General features: G+C 44.4%; 1 protein-coding gene across 5 annotated transcripts in view; it reads left to right on the top strand.

Annotated features, from left to right (window-relative positions):
- Positions 1-13,470, top strand: part of GRIA3 (glutamate ionotropic receptor AMPA type subunit 3) — a 143,513-nt gene that overhangs the window by 112,774 nt on the left and 17,269 nt on the right. For 3 of the 5 annotated variants that reach the window (XM_027898249.1, XM_027898233.1, XM_027898257.1), the window contains one exon: positions 10,304-10,551. In XM_027898249.1, coding sequence (XP_027754050.1) covers positions 10,304-10,551 — 248 coding nt within the window. Of the gene's footprint in view, positions 1-10,303; positions 10,552-11,108; positions 11,224-13,470 lie in introns of all 5 variants that reach the window. The other 2 variants (XR_003572822.1, XM_027898241.1) reach the window with 1 other exon arrangement.

The following is a 13,470-nucleotide window of genomic DNA, read 5'->3' as shown; positions in this document are numbered from 1 at the left end:
ACTGCTTTTAAGGGTGTATCTGTTAGAATTATCTTCTCATACATTCAATTAAAGTTTCAGCATATCTGAGCAGCTTATCAAATCAATATAACACCGTTTAATCTAAATTCAGCACTGAGCCTAAGTATAATACTACAGTCTAATAGGTTTCACCTCCAATGTACATATATTCAAAAGGCATGACCTTTACAACCAATTAGTAATTCTTGTATAAACTTGGCTGTATTTGAACTTCAGTAGAAGTAGAACAGGTTTGCAGACATTTAGAAATATAAATTACCCATGAATTTGTGGTGGCTTAATTGATAACAGATATGAGTGGTAAGAGGCTTCTGCAAAATAACTTGCCAAGTGTGTGTTTGATCATTGACAAACACAGCTGACCTGCTGGAACACTTCACTGAGAACATGAAATTTCAGAAGGTGCCCTCAAAATTTGTCTGATGTGATCAGGCTCTACAGGAAATAATGAGGCAGGTAACATGTAGCAAGATCTTCTTCCTTTTGTAGGAAATTGCAGGTGGCTCATATCACACCGTTACCAGTGTAGGTAATCACCATTAACTAGAACTAAGGAAAAAGAAGGTCTCAAAGGAATGTTGTTTTATTGCAGAAATTTTTATTTGTATATTTCTCAGCAATATTAGCACCAAAGCAGAAAATGAAAATTTATCTGAAAAAACAGTGAAAGAACAAATGAACACGTGGACTCCAAAATCCTTGGAAATTAAAAGAAAACATTCCTTAAACCCATCAAAAGGATTTTGAAATAACTTCTACTAAAAGCACTTGGGATAACTCAGCCCCCCCGTCCTGTTCAGCACTGCTGTGTGTCGGGCTGTGTGAGATGGGGCTGTGGTGGCATCAGTGGGTCCCTCCTGGCTCGTGCAGAGAGGACTCCCCATCCAGGTGCCTCCGGGACACTCAGGACGGACAAACTGTAGTGGACAAGGCCAGTGCTGTGCTAGAGCAGCCCAGCAGGAGCACAGCTCTGTCCCAGAGCTGTCAGGAGAGGGAGGAATTATGACCATAATTCATTTGGAAGCACTAGAGTGTTACACCCCAATATAAGCTAAAGAGCTCGTTGCTTTCCTCTGATGATAAGGTTGTGTGAAGATGAGACTGAAACAAATTCCACCAGCAAGCGGTTTAGGTAAGGAAAAGCCTTGGGTTATCCACCCATAGCTGCTGTGTGATTTTTATGCATTCTGTGCAATCAAACGATATTGAGATCATCATTAGAGCCTATTAAAAACGCCGTCGTGAACCCTGTGTGTGCTGTGCTAAGGATTTCATCTGTAGTTAAACTCTTTGATTTTTAATTTCAAAATTTATTTTGCTAGTGAAGATGAAGGACTTGTTTCTAGCACAGCACTCATACAAATGCTGTGCTTTTGTCTTTGGATAGAACTATGATTAGCAGTTTGAAGCTTTCTGTGTTCTTGACATCGAGCAAAACAACACAGTCATCATAACAAATTCCTGACAAAAATCTTGAAGTGTGATTGTATTTATGGGCTTTAAAGAAGAGAACATCACAGAAAAGTGATAGCTTCAAATAGGAGTTGTATAGATCTTTGATAGGCAACGTGGCAGTGATTAATCAGAATAAATACTGTGGTTTAACTGTTTTTTTTCAACACAGAAGGTGTGAAAATTTTATTCACCCATATATTCTCTCTCCCTTCCCTGTTTACAGATGGGAGTGTGCAGAAATATTAAAAGGTGAATGTATGTGTGCAGAGAGATCATAGCCTCCCCACTGCATGGATGATAGATGGTCTGCTTGTGGGGTTCTTTTAATCTCTTGAACCTTCTTTCTGCCATATGGCCAACAGGCAGTTTTAAAGGCTGCAGGAAATCAAATGTGACATAATTACAAAAGAAATGGTTTCCCATGAAGTGATCTAATGTCTTTAAGGCTATAGATTGGAGAGGAAAATTTATCCTTACGGGAACTAAAATTAACAGCTCATCCATCATCCGCTCTTTGGAAAGAAAGCGTTTGAGTGGTGCTGGGGTTAAGGTGGCTGAACTGTTTTACTAATTTCAGCGGACAAGCTAGGATTTAGCAAAGCTTTCAGTCAACACTTAATAACAAATATTTGAATAGATCTCTCCATTATCTTCAATAACAGAGGGCTTTTGTCTATCAGCTCTGATTGTGTTTGTGGTTTTGGCTTTGCACTTCACCTCTGTCTCAATACTGCCTAGCAGTCACAAGCTGGCTCTTGGGGGCCAGGTGGTATGTGGGGCTGTAGCCCGTGGGAAGCTGGACATAGAGGGGCTGTAGCCCATGGGAAGCTGGACACAGAGGGGCTGTAGCCCGTGGGAAGCTGGACACAGCAGCTCACAGTGTGTTAACGCTGTAACTGTGTCTGCACCACAGAGGCGAAGCAGAAAGCGCCTGGGGGGAAAATCACTTGCTGTTTGAATGCTCTACTTTTTGGAGAGCAGCTCTATGATAATGATAATGACATTGCTCAAGACAGCGAGGACCCTGGTTTTTCAAGTCTCTCCTACTTTACGTAATGCTGCTGTGTCACATTAGTACATGCTTATTAGGGATTCATTTAAAATACATGGGTGCTGATAAATTACTCACAGCGCTGCTGCTGTTACTTTTGCATAATTAGAAAATATATGAAGGTTTAGAAACTCTAATGATGTGAATATGAAACATCCCCTCTTGTAGTCTGCTGGGATTTCTCCATCATTGCCTGTATATTGGCCTTTTCTGTCTGGAGCTGAAAACTCATTAGACCTGACAGTGTTCAGATCGTGTGCTGGAAATGCCGTTCTCTGTTAATTTATTACGGGCCAAATCCAGAGCAGGGCTGGTGTGCTGCTCAGTTGCCCAGACAAGGCAACTCTGCTGAATATGTCACTGCTGGAAAGATGCCCCTTAGCCTGCAGGCTGACGTAACCCTCCCTGCAGCCAGCTCAAGTGTGTGCTGCTCCTGCTCCCCAGGCAGGCAGACAGAAGGACGGACAGACAGGCTCACCAGCACAGCCATCCGGATCCCCTGCGTGTGCCACCCAGCCCATCATCCCCCTGCAGGTGCTTCCTTGGGGCCAGCGTTGTGTCCCTGTCACGGAGGATTTACAGAGGCAGCTTGTCGCTGGTAAAGACTCTCATTTTGGTTTCCCAATCAGCAGTGCAGTGGGCAGGAAGGGACGGCAGCAATAACACGAGGGGATGAATACAGTCTGAAGTTCAGTGTTGTGCCAGGAAAGGACGTCTTAAAATCTTGATTTACATTCTCCTGCTCACGCTGTTACTGACATGTCAGCGGTGTCTGGTTGCAGCCCGAGTGGCTCTCTGCTTGTCTGTTTGTGTGAACAGAGCTCGCTGCAGAAAAGACGCCTGTTAAAGCAGCTCCAGCACATCACCCGCCTGCTGCCAAAGGTCACACTTGCTAAAGAACTATGAGAGAAAGTCTAGAAAGACTCCTACAGTGTTGTATTATTTTTATAAGACAATTTCTTTTGTAATCAGGCCACTGTGTATGTCAGGTGTGGATAAACAAGTGATACTGGAGCCTGGAGGGGTTTTTTTTAGGCTGCTTCCCCAGCTGTTTGGGTGGGCAGCACTGCCGTGGACCCTCCTTCCCCACCATCACCACCTGCACCAGCTCCCTGCTGGATTCCCCATCCCTCCACCCCATGCAGGGGTTGTCTGCATCTTAGAGGATCCTAGAGGAATGCTGCAGCCCTGGGGTTTGTGGGCCTGATCTTACCACTCTCTAGGCTTCATTTGCCCCAACTGGGAAAGGAAAATGCCATTTCTAAAGCATATGTTATAATTTGAGTAACAAACCAATATGAAAGTGTCTCTCATCCCAAACTTGGCTGCAAAATACTATTAGTCACCAGATCACCCTATCTTTTACATTTATGCATATGGTCTCAAAAGTCTGTGTATTCCTACAAACACACAGATTAGTTTAAAAGCACATGCTTGAACCTTGCTTTTCTGTGGCATCTCACAAATTCATAAACTGTGGGTAGAGTTTGGTAGATTTGGGGGTTGGCCTTGCTAGAAGAGAAATGCCCTGTGCATGCTCATGGCATCTGACCTACTTTCTTCTGCCGAGAATGTAATAAAAGCAAGAGGTTGATGTAATGATGGGATTGATTTTTCTGTCCATATAGGTAAGTAAATTGCTGGCATCACAAGTTATCTGTGGCTAAAAGCTGTGACATTGATCTATTAGACTCTGCCCTATGACCTTCAGTAAATGACATCTCTGCTTTCGTGTCCACACTGGGGAAAGGGGACTAATGGTGCCCTCTGGCCTTCATGAGACCTATTTTTGCCTTCTCAGTAAAGAGCTTGGAAATCTCAGGCAGACAGGCCTTAACTGACAATATTTATCATGTCTTATTACTAATGTAGCATCATTAGGCCAACCTTCACATGCTCCAGAGCTGGGGTTGGGCTGGGGGCTCCCACCACGTCCCTCACTCCTTGCAGAGACAGCTGTGCCAGGGTTGACTTGGCATCAGGCTTGAGGGAGTGTGGAAAGTCATGGAATCAAAGCCTTATCCAGAATGACCAGGACAGTGTTAGCCACTTAATTGGAATTTGCCATGTAGGAAGTTCAAGCAAGCAACTACCTAAACCCCAGTGGATCTCAGTGATGCCCAAGCCAGGCAGCAGTCATGGTACGAAGCCAATCTGTGGTAGTTTTTCATTCCTGTTCAGTATCTTGCTCTTTAATGGTTCATAAGCTACTGGATTCATTAGCTGTAGAAGAGCTAATTGCATACGTGGAAGGAAAGCAATGAGTGATGATAATGAAGCAAGGTGCACACTTAAGTGCCCGAGTTCATACCAGTGAGGTGTGTGGCTATGTAAAGGCAGCATGTATTATTCAGATTAAATACCTCCACTTTTCTTAGGATGGACCTTTGTGCTTTGTATCAGCAACATCTGTCTGACTTAAGGGCTATAAATTTCTCTTGTTATAGAGCTATAACATACTTACAGGACTGGTGTAGCAGAGGAGTCTGCTGCTTTAGGTCTTTTATTGATGTCTCTGCGTACCTGGGTGTGCGTGCCATGGTCAGGATGGTCCGTGCACTTTTTTATTTTGCTGCACTTCCCTATTGGATTCTCTGCATTTCCATGCATGTTGGCCTATTCCAAGGTATATTAAAGTTTATGTACCCTGGACCCAGCCCTGACACCAGGTATCTGTAACTGGCTTCCTTGTAGGTCTTCTACATCTCTAGGATGTCCATTCTGTTCCCTACACTGATATTGCCCAGCACAAAACGTTCTCCTGCTTTTCCTCCAGCTACTGTATTACTGGGGAGACCTTATCTTTTTCTTTTCTCCCTCTTTTTTTTTTAAGCTTGTTTATCTTTTTTTAAGTTTTTTTTTAAGCTTAGTTTTGAAGGCAGAGGTAAAAAAACTAACATTGGTATAATCTAACATTTTTAACAGTATAAAAGGGATAATGTATAAATGGATTTTAAAACTAAAATTGATTTGGGTGAATGTGGCTCATGGCTGGATGATCAGCAGTCATCACCTATAAGAGAAAAATTTAAGCTTGACCGCTGGGAAAACCCTCTGAACTATAGAGGAGAAATGCTGTTACCTTCAGATACAACGTTCACTGGTCCTCAGCGGTGGAGGAGGTGATGCAGTGTCACTCCTGGCAGAAGCATGAGACAGATGTCTGCAGAGGGGGAAGGGAATTCAGTCAATGGGAGGAGGCTTCAGCCTCAAAGATATTTTAGAGCTAAATTTAACCAATGTCAAGGAATCATCCAAGATGTGCTGAGGTTTGCTGTATTATCTCCGGGTGATATGGGATGTGCCAAAGCCAACCAAGGCATCCGGTTTCACTCAGCTGGAGCCACAGTGCCGGGTTATTTGGTGGCTGGATAGGTTGAAGAAATAACTGCAACTGAGAGGCAAACCTGCCTCCTTCCCACTTCCCAGCCCTGGCCAGCCACACTTTTGGATGCTCTCACACCCTGTGGCGTTGTTTTATTTCTCATTTCACTACTGGAGCCAGCCACGCATCAAAACTGGGGGAATCAGAACGAAAGACAGTGTTAAAATTGTGGACTGATTGAATTGACACCTTCTTTTCAAATGAATGCTTTGCTTCCCAGAAGCAACGTGTATTTAGGTACCGATTAGTAACAGGCCAAGTGAAGTGAGTCCTCGGCACGAGAGCTGCTGGCTCTGCTGGCACGGAAGGGAGCTGCCTGCACCCTTGGCTGAGGTGTTGGTGGCTCATATTTCTGCATAAACATCTCCAAATAAACTTTAAAAAAAAAAAAAAAAAGCAGCACTATTGACAAAGCAAAGGCCAGCTCTATTTATATCTGCAGTAAGGCTGTGATAATGAAAAGATGCTTTAATGTGTCCCAGGGCCTAGATGAAACGCTGAAAATGTTGCTTTTAAGAAAAAAATGATAATAATATCCCCTTGAAATCCCAGAGAAATGTGTGTGGTGGACTTCTGGAGAGCAAAATCAAAGAAATGAAATAAGAGTTGCAGAGCGTAGGGAGTTACTGCAGTTATGGGCTGTGAATTGGTTTAAATCTTTGCTTTTAAGCTTTTTTTTCTAAGTATCTCTTTAAAAGTAACACTTTAATGAGAGAGAAAATGTTTTAGTGACACTGAACTGTAGCAACAGTGCAAATCTGTCAGACTTTACCTTATTTTGGAGTGTAAATCGTTTCCCTATGGTTGCTTCTGCTGTCTGGCCCCTCTTATGGGTGTCAGACTCCTGGAGGGGACTGGGAGGGATGGCGTGAATGTCTGCAGAGGAGGACAGATGGGTAAGAATCTTCTTTCAGCACAGGATTTGCAGCTTTATAGTTAGAAAGGAAAGAAATTTTCCTTTTCTAAAAGTCTTTTAGTGTAGTTGGGTTTTGTTGAGGCAGTTGGAAAATTGGGAAAATGTAAATATTTACTCAAAATATCATCTTTCATTTCATCTTGTTGCATCTTTGACTAACTTTTGTCAGCTGGTTGTTTCATGGCATTGAGCAGGTGTAAAATATGGTTCCTGGGGCAGAAAATGCCCTTGAGCACTGCTGAGTGGGTGTGCAGTGTCCCTTTCTCCAAGAAGCCTCATCATAAGTCATTGTTTTGGCCTCATTATGAATTTAGGTGAATGGCTGCCAAAAGCAGCACTAACCAAGCAGGACTCAGTGGCCAGAGCCTGTCACCTCCCTGGTCCTCTCTCCCAGGACACCCGAGGGTCCTCACCAAGACCCCCCCAGCTGGACTCTCTGCTCCAAAACCAGTGTGTGCCTGATGCATTTTATTTTAACTTTTTTCAATCAACACTGTTCATTTCTACCTTGCATTTTTGTCTGCTTCTACTATATCAGACTGCTCTTCTCATTTAGGTTCTTTGATAACAACAAGATAACTGTGAAAATCCCACCTGGCAGTAGAGGTGGTGAGCCATGTTCATGTAGAAAGGGGAACTGATTTTTAACCACACCGTCCAGAAGAGTTAAATGAAGGCAGCAAACTATAAAGCTTAGGCTATTTGTTGAAGTTGAAAATAGATCAGGTTTTGAGTCATGGAATTTGGTTTTCTGAAGCATGAGTGATGATATTCACCCTTTGCCCTTGGAGCAGGGAACGTGCTTTGTTTGGACCATGTGCAGCTCTGAGCATGCTGTTGGCACTCATCAGATAACTGTGATTATTAACAGTGCACAGATGTACTGGCCTTTGCTTTCAGGTAGTCTGGCAGCTGGAAAGAGTATGAAAGAACTTATTACAGACAGGTATTCAGGTGTGAGTTAGAAGACTAAAAGGAAAAGAAATTCTGGTTTACCTGTGTAATTAAAGGCACGCTCTGTAGAGGAAAACAGAAAACAAGCAAAAGTGTATGTAGTGCATGCACAGATGGGAAGGCTCACCGCTGTAGCTTGCTGAGAGGTAGAAGGAGAAAGAGTAATGCTGATTTTATACCTTTCTTTTGTTCCTTAGGTGCCCATTTGCAAATATAGATGGGCAGGTGCATTTGTATTATTTATGTTAAAAGAAGATGAAGGTTGTAAGGAAGAGAAACTGGGACACGCCAGGTTTGCCACTGCTCACTCAGTCTCTGTGTTGGCCAGCCAGGCTGTTTATGTTCCTTTTCTGCCTGAGGGAGCTTCTCAAGAAGAGCAGGCAGACTGGCCGTGGGCAGTGCCTTGGGCTGTGGTGTGGGCTGCCCGTGCTGCCTGCACTGCTGCTTGCTCAGGTGCACAGCCCTGCCACAGGGGCTGTGCTGCCCACAGGGCACCAGGGTGGTGGCAGCTGCTGAGGCAGTGACAACCACTCCCTCCTGGCACTTCTGGTAGCCCTGGGGTCCCCACAGCCCCTCTGGCGGGTGCCTGGGCACTGTGCACTGGCCTGGCCAGCCCACACGCACTGAGGGGGTGGTTGGAAAAGCAGGGCGTCCAGGTCAGTGTGCTGGCAGAGCAGCAGCAGCCTGGTTTGGCCATTGGCCCCTGGGTGCCTGTCTGACAGCCCCAGTGTGACATCCCCCTTTGGGCAGGACACACAGGCCTGCAGCCAGCTGGGGCTCAGAGCTCCCCTCTGCAAACCCACCTGCTGAGGCTGGCACAGGCCAGGAGCTGAGCTGCCACACTCCCCCCTTCAGCTTCAGAGCCACCATCCTCACCTCAGGATATTCAGTGTTTTCTGTTGCAGGGGAAAGTCAGAAAAATCCTGATTCCTTCTCTTGCCTGTGTAAGGACCATTTCAGGCCCCACTTATACCCCTCTTTCTCCTGGTGCTGGACAAACAAAGCCCAACAGCCCCTCTTTAGCCAGAAGATGCTCTCTCTCTCTCTCTTTTGCTTGTTTTTCTCACCCGCCACTCAGCCAGCTCCTCTTGAAGCTGGGCTGTATTGTCTCTCTGATTTCCTGTTGTTGGTTGGGCTGATTTTAATTAGTTTGCATTTTCAGTTGTTTTTCAGCTCATCAGGAAGGATAATTAAAATAAAATCCTGCCCTCCGTGCTCCTCTCCATCCGTTGTAGCAACACCAGCTGAGCATGCTAATCTGAGGAGCGATAAAGGCAGGGCTTACTCCCCGTGAAGTGTTTGGAGGCTGGTTGTTAAGCATTACATTATTCAAAATGCATTAAATTGTCCTGAATGAGGAGTAAGCGTGCCTCGATCATAAAGTTCCCTAAATTTGAACTAGATTCACCTCCTGCCTGCCTCATTCCTGTTCTGCGAGGAAAGCTGTGGACAGGGAACTGGCAAGGAGTAGGAGGCATAAATTGGAGATACCCACAGCTTGGACCAAAAGCCTTATATAAATCTTTTCGATTTCTAGACTTTAGAGAAATGCAGTTGGCATTACTGCCTTCTGTTGACCAAGCAGGAAAGTTTAACTGGTAGTCCATTCAAGAGTCTGGAGGTGGCTTTGAGGTCTGAGGGTGGTTTAAATGTTACTGGTAGGGAAGAGGGAGAAGGGGAAGTAACACATTTCAACATTTCCAGGTTTACAAAACGTGTATGCTGAGCTGAAGACTGTTAGGTTTGGCTCAGTCTCAAAACAAGGAAAGCAGAAAAAAATATAGAGAGACGACAGGTAAACAGTTAAGCAGAGATTTTTTCAACTTACTACTGATATTTGTGTTTGCTGTCTTTTAGGTAAATGTGAAAACAACTCTTCAAAGTTTGTCTATTGACTCATAAAGGATTTTGTAATTACTATTTATATTCCTTGTATCAGCACCACTATTGGAAGCCACTAGAATGTCATTGTCTCCTGTATCCTAGGCCTGCCATTGTCACTGTGAAAAGCTGACTCCTGCCTTGCTGAAAACTTGTAATAAGCAAATGTCAGTCCTCCCTAGCTGCAGTTAGCATAAAAAATAACAATGCTGAGGATCTGTGTGAGGAGGAGGGGCTCCTTTTGCATCTGTTGGCCATGATGGATGAGCTGGGATTTCCCGTCCTCCCTCTGGTTCAGTAGCAGAGCATCACACAGGCAGATAAATCCAGCACAGAACAGGAGCCAAGTGCTGGGACCGGCACACGCCGTTGCTCAGTCTGACTGCCAAGCTGCCAATTACATGGCAATTAGTAGGGTAAATGTCTGAGAAGTGTTTCCCCCTCCCCAAACATTTTATGTTTTTTTCATTGTTCAGGGGGCAGTGTGTCTGTTCCCGAGTTGTCCTTGACTTTTTTCACTTGCTAGCCTTAACCAGTTACAGGGTTTCATTAAACCTCCAAGCCAGCTAAGCCCAAGGAGGCCTTGCCCTTGTGCCCTTGCCCACGTGACTCTTCATCTCCCTCCTTTTGTCTCTCCCAGAGGTCAAAAATAGCTGTCTATGAGAAAATGTGGTCGTACATGAAGTCGGCCGAGCCTTCGGTGTTCACCAAAACGACGGCGGACGGGGTGGCGAGGGTGCGGAAGTCCAAGGGGAAGTTTGCCTTCCTGCTGGAGTCGACCATGAACGAGTACATCGAGCAGCGCAAGCCCTGCGACACCATGAAAGTTGGAGGCAACCTGGATTCCAAGGGCTATGGTGTAGCAACCCCCAAAGGCTCAGCATTAAGGTGGGTGGAATAATATAACAATATCCATGTTGTTATAGTATTCCACCTACCCTGATGTATTGTGTTGTCATTTTCTTTCTTGTGGATTTTGAGGTAACTTTAAAGTTTAAAATCTTCAATATTCCATGGAGTTAAATAAGACGGTAAATTATGGTTTCATTTATTTAATGCATCCATTTTTTGTGTTCTCTTCGTGTTGTCCTTTCTGATTGTTTGTTGCTGTTTTAATTTTACAGTTCAATGGCTTTTTCAATTTAAATGGTAAAAGCCAAGTTAACCTGCCATATGTGACGAATGTTAACTGCATGATGTGGTGTTCTTGTTACTTTTTTTCTCAAAGACGATTTCCCCATCCCGCACACTTCAGTTTTGAGCAAATGTTATCCTCCATGCCACCTTCCAATATTTAACCCTGTATTTGCTGTACAGACATTTTGATAGCTCCACGTTCTGTGAAATTTTAGCCAATTTGTCCTCTTGTGCTCCTTTTTTTATACGTTACGATTTCCTAAGCATTTGTGCATTTTTTCTTACAAGTTATGTTTTATCGTTTCAAGAAATGCTGTTAACCTGGCAGTATTAAAACTGAATGAGCAAGGCCTCTTGGACAAATTGAAAAACAAATGGTGGTACGACAAAGGAGAGTGCGGCAGCGGGGGAGGTGACTCCAAGGTCAGCCTCAATGTCACCACAATCGGGTACCTTAGCAAAGAGTAATCGGCAAGGCTGTTATTTCGCTTCTCAAAAAAAAAAAAAAAAAAAAAAAAAAGAAAGCAGATGAAAACCATTTCACTAATTGTGGTGGGGGAGAAAAAAAAGCCATTTTCTTGCTCAGTAGCTCTTTCAAAGAAACGATCTTGTTTAATATCATCAGCAGGCTTGGTCGAGCTTGGAAACCTTATTTAACTAACAGATAGAAAGTCCAGTATTGGTGGGATCTACGCTGAGCAAATAAGTGAGGTGACTGTACAAGAAACCAGTGATGGCATCTGGCCTCTGCACTAACCCCTGAAGACAAGGCTTCGGTCCTCGTCCATGATTTAGTTGTGATGCAGAGCAGGTTTTGAGAGGCTTTTCTTGCCAGGGCCAGCTGTGCCAGTGCAGACCTGGAGATGAAAGGGCTCCTGTCTTCTCTGCTCTTCTGGGTAGGGGTCAAACAGACCAGTACCAGCACGTGAGGCTTCGCTGGCCTGAACTGGAGCCATGAGAGCCCCTGGGAGGAAGCCTGATCTGTGGAGAAGAGGTGCTGGGGTGGGGCTGTAGCTCAGAGAGGGAAAGGGCGGCTGCTCACCTAATCACAGTGTGGGGCTCTAGAGATAAGAGTTAAGCAAGGATCATGGCAGAGACATAACATTACACAGAGATGGGAGTCACCTGTTGACGGTAAAATAGTAGCAACAAGGGTAACATGCATGGAGCTTGTGGTAGGCAAAGCTGAAAGGCACTGCTTGCAACTGGGAAGTGTATTGATGCTCTAAACTGGAAATTGATCTTAAGGAAAGAGGGTTTGGAAGTTTTGCCAAGAGTATTCAGATGTCACCTTATGTACAGCTTTGACCAGTATTCTGCACACACCTGTGCAGGAGCCCTGCATCTGTGTTTGACGTGCCTTTGATACTGATGTAGGCTCAAATCTGGCTCTAGTGGCAGCAGTGGCAATGCTGTCACTGCCTTCTGCTGAGCTGAGGCTCCCCCAGCCTTCCAGGCAGCCTGTTTGGTACTGAGGCTCATGAAGTCTCTTCAGTGAGCTCATGTATTGTAGAACTTAACTAATGGTCTTTCCTATTGCCACCCTTACCCTGTAAAACTAGCAGGTTGTGCAGTCTTTAACCCAGTGAGGAGAAGCTGTAGCTAAAGTAGTCTGGATACTGTTTGTCACCTTGGGTGCTGGAATTACCAAGAAAATTAATTTAAATGACATCGTTATACTGAAAAGTACTGAAATTCATTTTCATAGTGACAGTCTCCTACAGCTAGTAAAACCAGTTCTTTAGGGAACAATAACTCCTAATCTTACTTATAAAAATGCTTCAGCTTTGGTCCAAAATCAATAATATCAGTATTTTCAGTAGACTGCAGTTTCGGATAATTACTGCAAATTACTGCTGCATTCTATTAATAAGAGTTGCTTACAGTTGGCTACATAGGAAATTGCTCATCTGGTCATGTCTGATGTTAGCAAAAGCCACTGTGTAATATTGAAGGAGGGAAAAGCTCTCGAATTCAGGTTTGTTCAATAGCTGGAGGTCTGCACTGCTCAGTAGCAGCCTAGTGATGAGGATGAGCTTTTTTATGCTTTTTAGCTCTGCTGCTCATCCTTCACAGAACATTTTTATATAATGTCCTACTTGCCAGTATATTAAATGTTTAATATTCTCCTGGGATCCAGCACCTCATTGTCCGACGCTGCCTCCATGAAAGAAAACTCTTTGTACAAACCAGCTCCAATGAACTTCATTGCTTCAAGATCATTGAATTAAACTCAGCCAATAAAACTTACAGCCCTAAGGAAACTAAAAAGGATTTTTTTAAATGGTCATAATTAGGGCAGGGCCATCCTTCTATTTTTTTGATTGTGGTGAAAGACCTTTTACAAAGAGTGATACTGTCTATTAGCAAGCCCTTGGCCTGCTCAGGGAGTGTTGCAGCAGTGAGTCAGGGATGCTGTGATAACATGAGTTGGTACCCAGAGAAGAAGGAAGGGGAGCAAAAACAGTAACGAGTGTTTTGCTGTGTTAGTCCAAAGTGGTGTCTTTCTGCAGTTTATTGTAACCCTCTGTGGTGAAGGACTGCTTGCTTGTTTGAGCTGCAGACGTGGACGTGGCTCAGCTGGCACAAGTTCCCACAGAGGAGAACGTGGGTAGGAGAAGACCTCCCACAGAAGACTTAGCTGAGGGAGGTGGAGGAGGGGTTAGTCGC

This window comes from Empidonax traillii, unplaced genomic scaffold, assembly GCF_003031625.1.
Source record: "Empidonax traillii isolate 1590-97213 ecotype Southwest subspecies unplaced genomic scaffold, ASM303162v1 scaffold20:size5563877, whole genome shotgun sequence".
Lineage (NCBI taxonomy): Eukaryota > Metazoa > Chordata > Aves > Passeriformes > Tyrannidae > Empidonax > Empidonax traillii.
The sequence above is the reverse complement of the archived record's forward strand: the minus strand, read 5'-3'. Positions and strand labels throughout refer to the sequence as shown.